The sequence below is a fragment of the Nelumbo nucifera genome, chromosome 1, assembly GCF_055504915.1.
Source record: "Nelumbo nucifera cultivar China Antique chromosome 1, China Antique-T2T, whole genome shotgun sequence".
Lineage (NCBI taxonomy): Eukaryota > Viridiplantae > Streptophyta > Magnoliopsida > Proteales > Nelumbonaceae > Nelumbo > Nelumbo nucifera.
In genome coordinates, this window is record NC_142649.1 from 108,992,967 (window position 1) to 108,998,705 (window position 5,739).

Here is a 5,739-nt window from a genome sequence, read left to right on the forward strand (position 1 = left end):
CTTCTCACAGATGATGATACCTCCATGATGGGCTGGTTGATTGGCTTGGGAAGCTTCCTATAACGAGCTAGCTGCTCGTCCCTCATTCGTGCTAGGCTAATAGCATCCTTCAGGCATCGAGGTTTGAACATACGAATATCGTCTGCTATATCAGCCTTTAGACCACCCATGAATGTTCCTACTAGAGCTTTCTGAGTCCAGCCTTGCACACGGTTGCCCAACCTTTCAAATTCCTTCTGGTAATCACGTAAGGACCTTGTTTGCTTGATTTTTGATAATGCTTCGTCGAAATTTTCAGAGTCGGTAGGGCCGAATCGGGCCCATAATTCCTCTAGAAAGTTTTCCCATGTTACTGCCTTGCCCTCTTCCTTGTAGGTCTGTTTCATCCATTGCCACCATTCATTAGCCTTGCTCTCTAAATGGAAAGAGGCTAAGGGAACCCTCTGTGAATCCAAGGTACCCTGAAAATCAAAATATTGCTCGGCTCTTGCACACCAAATTATTGGATCTTCACCTGAAAAGTGAGGAAACTCCACTTTGATGGGTTTTGCTACAAACAGAGGTCGTCCTTCATCTGAATTATCGTGGACCTCCTCTCCAACGATGCGACTTCGACCCTTTGTATACGATGTCTCAGGATTGTTGCTAACTCCAGTTCCTTTGCTAGAAAATATAACTTCCGTCAGCTTATTGATGGTATCCTCCAATCGGTGTAACCTGTCTGACATACTCTCTTCCATTCGGCTGAAGTTGCTCTAGAGTCCCCCAAGGCCTGCTTCCAAAGTCTCGATCCTCTCCTTGTTAGATGCCATGAAACCAGTAGCTCTGATACCAATGATAGATCCCAGTCAGTAGCTACAAATAAATGATCTTCTTTGGGTGAGAACAAACCACAAAATCTTTATTAAAACTTCCCCCTCCCCTCCAAGCTGGTTGGGTGGTGCTTAAATACAAGCAATTCTTAACTGTCTACCAGGAAGTCAGCCCCTAGTTAAGGGATTAACAAACTAACAATATCCCTGAATTAAGGGATTAACAAACTAACAGAATAACAACTATTCGATAAGCTACTTGGCCAAGATATTCTCTCGCCGGTTATTGACTCCTTCTAACCGATCTTCTTATCTTATCATAAAGCTCTAGAAATTCTAATAATCTATGACGTAGATTTTGATCTAAAACTCTCTAGAAATGATCATCAGCTGGTGACCCAGCAGCAAACCACATTCATGTGAAACAAAAAAGAGTGTTCCTCACGTTTTTTATGTTTCAAAGGGATTTCTTTGATTCTGTCTAGCTCTAGATTACTCACTCTATTGGGACCTTTTCACAACATTTTCTTTCCCTTACGAATCCAACTCTAGGCCCATGGGCCAACCGACGAAAAATGGTACTAAATTTTGGTTAAACCTGGTGGAATTTTGTGATACATGATTTTGGTTTTTTCAGGTATGTAAGGCTGCAGGGACGGATACATTCGCATTCGCACATGACTTTCGTTACGTGTCCGTCCCTGCGGCGCTCAAACGTCAGATTAAAATTTAGAAGTTGGTTTTGAAGTAAAAAGTAGGAAAAGGAAGGGAAAAATAGGAAAACCTATACAAACTTCCTTTTCCTATTTTTTTTTTTTTTTTCTTCAAACCAAACATAGCCTTTGTAACTCTGAAACCAAACAAACATTCTACAGGGACGTAGTCACAGGGAGAAAGTTAGAAGTTTGACCCATGTTGCACATCCTAATGCCAACACACAACACATTCTCGACTGACATACTTATCGATCGGCTTATCCTGCCCGTATCTCTATCTCTCACACTCACTCGGGATTATACACAGTAGATGGATTATGGTTCCCAATCACACTGGGTTTCATTATGGATTTTTGTACTCCACATTAGGGCTTCCAATGTTGCTTTCCCCGACCACCTAAAAACAGCCTTACGAGCAAATTAAAAAAGGTTTTATCGCAAAGCTAAGCTGAGCTTTCCATCTCGTTGTGAACGCATGCAGGATGCCAGGATCGGAACTCCTGCTCCATCATTAATCCAAGGCAATTAGACAACGACTACTGACTACAAATATTTTTGTTATTTACTTTCATCTTTCCCTATCTTTTACACCCAAAAACAAGTAGTGGTTTTGCCATAAATCACGCCAAAGCCACAGAGTACATGTGAAAACGATTAAATTTAAAGAAAAAAAAAAGGACTCAGCACAGACATAAGCCCGTCACATTCCCAGATCGCAATCTGAGCTATCTTCCTTCCATCACGTGACTGACATTTACTACTTACTATCGGTGGACTATGTGGCTGCAAATTAAAGAAAGACTGACAAGAACGAAAGAAAGAAATCACCATAAGTTTCTATTACATTCCCATTCCTGAAATCCCCACAAAATGGGAAACGAAAACAATTAAAAAAAAAAGGGTTTTTCAGTGTTTTCTTCACTTGTATTCCAGAATCATGTTGTTCTCTGGAGCCAAACCGATACAGGCCCTCAGTATGTTCTCAAGCATTGCTCTCTGCTTCGACAGAGCGTTCACCACGGGCGTGCCTGGTGGAACCTGTGTGTATCCCATCACAAGTCACAACCAATCAATTGGTTAGTCTTAAGTTAGCCCCCTTAGGTGCGTGCATCTATGTCTAATTGTCTATAATTAAGCTTCAAAACAACCAGTAGATGTATTGAATGTAGGTTTGCTTACAAGTGGGGCCTTGGTTAGGTAACTGAGAATCGTGGCCACAGGATGGAAAGAATGGAACTTGCCCTGTTCACATTTATTATATTATAAAGAAAATAAAAGTTATTAGTCCAAGTAGTCGGGAAATTAATGGTAGAAAGACAGAAGGGGCCATGACAGGAATCAACCTCTCCTTGAGCTTTGAGGTGGATGCGGGTACTGAGCTCGGCCAGAAGGACCAAGTCTAGGATAATGGGGGCGGCCAACAGTGAATCCTCACATGTGTTGTGCAGGATGATGGTGCTCTTCCCGCCCATGAATATCTCCGATGTGTACTCATCCATTGCTCTCTTGCTATCCCCCACATATGGCACGTACTGCACCACCACACACCAACATTTCAACAAACAGATGATAGGAATGAAAAGACCAGACAGAAGGTGGACGTACGATAACTAGATTCATATTAGACAAGACAATACCTTGATGACGATGACATGGTCAGGGTGTTCCCCGGGCTCGTAGAGGATTCCGTTGCTGCCCACCATGTCGTCAACCACGTTGCTCTTTGATATCTCCTTTGACCGGAATGTCTGTGGGGCTGACAGATTCATGCCGTCGTTGTTCCCCAAGTGGTTGTAACTCACAATCGATGTTGGCTGCCACCCACACCCAGGTTGATTCATGGATCACAAAATGAAAGCTCCATCATCGCTTAGGGATATAGATAGTTATGTGTACGTACCTTGATTCCAGCCCCAACCAGAAAATCAACCAAGACAGATTTCATCTTGGTCTGACCACTCTTGAAATCATCCCCACCGATCAGACTGTTCCTCCTGATAGCCAAATCAATCAGCCCTGGAACGAATGTGTTCTGAGGGCTTCCATTGATGAAGGGGACGTTCTCCAACACACAAGCAATGGCATACAAGGTGGAAGGAGAAATCTCAGACTGGTTCCTGTCCAGCGAGGCCAAGAGGTTCTCCATGGTGTCGTTCAGCCCTACTATCACATCGCTGTACCTCTCGGTGTTAGCCGTCCACAGAACCACCACCTTTTCTACCTTGTTGGCCTCTTTGAACTCCCGGATGTCCTTCATGATTTGTTCTACTTGCTGTTTCTTGGTCCCTTTGATCACGTTGTTGGCCCGGCTACCTTGATTCGCTGCGATGAAATCAGGGTCGTAGATCCCAGGAAGTGGGACCATGGACTCCATATAGGGCCTCAACTGCTTTTGCAGATCGATGTCCAACACCTTGGCCCTCGCCATCGCATCTGCCAAGTTCATGTCGCTGATGTCCCACCCCCCAAATACGATATCATCCGGGTTCACCTATACATTTTTATTTTTATTTTTTTAATTTTAACTTTATGGGTGGGGTTAGTGAGTGGAATTACCTACTTACCTTACCCACCAAATTTAAATAAAGGGACTACCAATAATTATTATTGAGAGAGATCGGCTTCAGTCAGTGCAAGGCTATACTGGGTGTTCGAACGGGCTTTGCACCGAATGAATCCGGTTTCCCAATAATTAATCTCGATCCATATATAAATTAAATTTAAATTTAAATTTAATTACCATAGGGAGCAAGCTCTTGAAAGGTGCGTAAATCTCTTCCCCATTATAGGAACCAATCCGGATACTTGAGGCCTGGGTCAGTGAACCAAAATAGTTGGCTTGTTGGACTTTATCCTTGGTTGCCCAGGAAATTCCTCTGAAGCACCCCAAATTTTAGATCATTAACTAAAAGACTCACAAAACAAAATAAGGGAGAAGAAGAAGAAGAAGAAGAAGAAGAAGAAAAAAGTCAAAAACTCACTCCCGATTCGCGATAACACCACCGGTAAGTGTTGAGCCATTGTTTCCACCCCAACCCACAAGCATAACTCTGCAAAAAATCATCAAAGAAATCACATGAAATAAGAATATATAATGTCAAGACCGGCCCAAATAACAGATCTTCATTTCAACTTTCAAGAGAAAATTAATGATCAGAAATTTTAAAAGGTTTTGGAAGCTGACCCTAGTTTAGGAACACGGGTATCAGTCTTGAACTCGTACTGGACGGTCTTGGGCTTGACGACCCATTGATAGGTACCGTTCCTGTTCTCGTGGACAAGCTCGGTGGTTTCGTAGTTGTACACAGAGTGAATCTCATTCTCTGTATACTTAACATTAGGGCTCTCAACCTTGAAACTCTCGATAAACATTTTCGCCGATGTAAGCAAACAAGACGCTACGGGAGAAGAAGAAGAAGAAGAAATGAATAGATAGGGATACTGGGATAGGAAGCTCCCTTTCAAGTTTGAACCTCTCCTCTCGATCTCTTTGTGACTTCTCCTTCGTTCTGGTCGGAGGCATTGGTATATCCGTATTTATAGCAAAAATGAGCGGTGGAGGCGCCACGTGACGATAACTAATTGGGTGGTGGGCTTCTGGCTCTGGATTACTGGTCATTCTTGAAAAGTGAAGCCTCGCCATGCAAAAACGTCGACCTCGTCCACTTAACCGCTCATGTAGGCGACACGCGCGAGGTGAGAGTGACGTGTGAGGGAGCCGTAAGCCTATGCATTACGCGTGGCAAGATTCTGAGGGCCCCGCTTCTTCAGGAAAGAAGAAGGTCCTCGAAGGAGGGACGACAGTGTCAGTGTGACTGTGAGAGGAAGGCTGTTGTCTTCTTCCGAGATGTAACGCTAACGCGGACTGTCAAGCAGGGGCTGCAGGACTGACAATAGCAGAGTAACAGAACAGTCACCACGACGAGACCCGATCTGTTCCTCACTCGCGCCTCATATGCACATCGTACCCTGCATTGGGAACATCTTCCGGATTTATAAGTTATTATTCACGAGAGGATGTTGTCAATGCACGGTGGATGTACATGTGAGGCGCAGATCCCGAACCCAATCCATCGATCTCGATCTCCCCCTTCACCTGTCAACAGAATACGTTCCAACCCTCTACCAACATCATCATACACCACACATTTTATACACTGAAGCCCCACTTTTACGATGAATCTCAGTCTCATCGTCTAAGACTTGCGATG

General features: G+C 43.8%; 1 protein-coding gene across 1 annotated transcript; it reads right to left on the reverse strand.

The window, feature by feature from the left end:
• Positions 1-2,068: 2,068 nt before the first annotated feature.
• On the reverse strand, positions 2,069-5,038 carry LOC104605929 (inositol-3-phosphate synthase-like). Its single transcript, XM_010270887.3, has 8 exons — positions 4,713-5,038; positions 4,510-4,578; positions 4,269-4,404; positions 3,429-4,019; positions 3,166-3,342; positions 2,872-3,060; positions 2,708-2,770; positions 2,069-2,566 (listed from the first exon to the last, which is right to left on the reverse strand). The coding sequence occupies exons 1-8, from the start codon at positions 4,898-4,900 to the stop codon at positions 2,447-2,449; spliced, it is 1,533 nt and encodes a 510-aa protein (XP_010269189.1). The 5' UTR covers positions 4,901-5,038; the 3' UTR covers positions 2,069-2,446.
• Between the last annotated feature and the right edge of the window lie 701 nt (positions 5,039-5,739).

Bases quoted from the DNA above. Each gene is read 5' to 3' on its own strand.
- LOC104605929 (XM_010270887.3), bottom strand. From the start codon at position 4,900: ATGTTTATCGAGAGTTTCAAGGTTGAGAGCCCTAATGTTAAGTATACA. The intron at 2,771-2,871 runs GTTGATTCCTGT...AAATGTGAACAG, and splicing joins ACCTCAAAGCTCAAGGAGAG to GGCAAGTTCCATTCTTTCCA. The intron at 2,567-2,707 runs GTAAGCAAACCT...GGATACACACAG, and splicing joins ACCTAACCAAGGCCCCACTT to GTTCCACCAGGCACGCCCGT.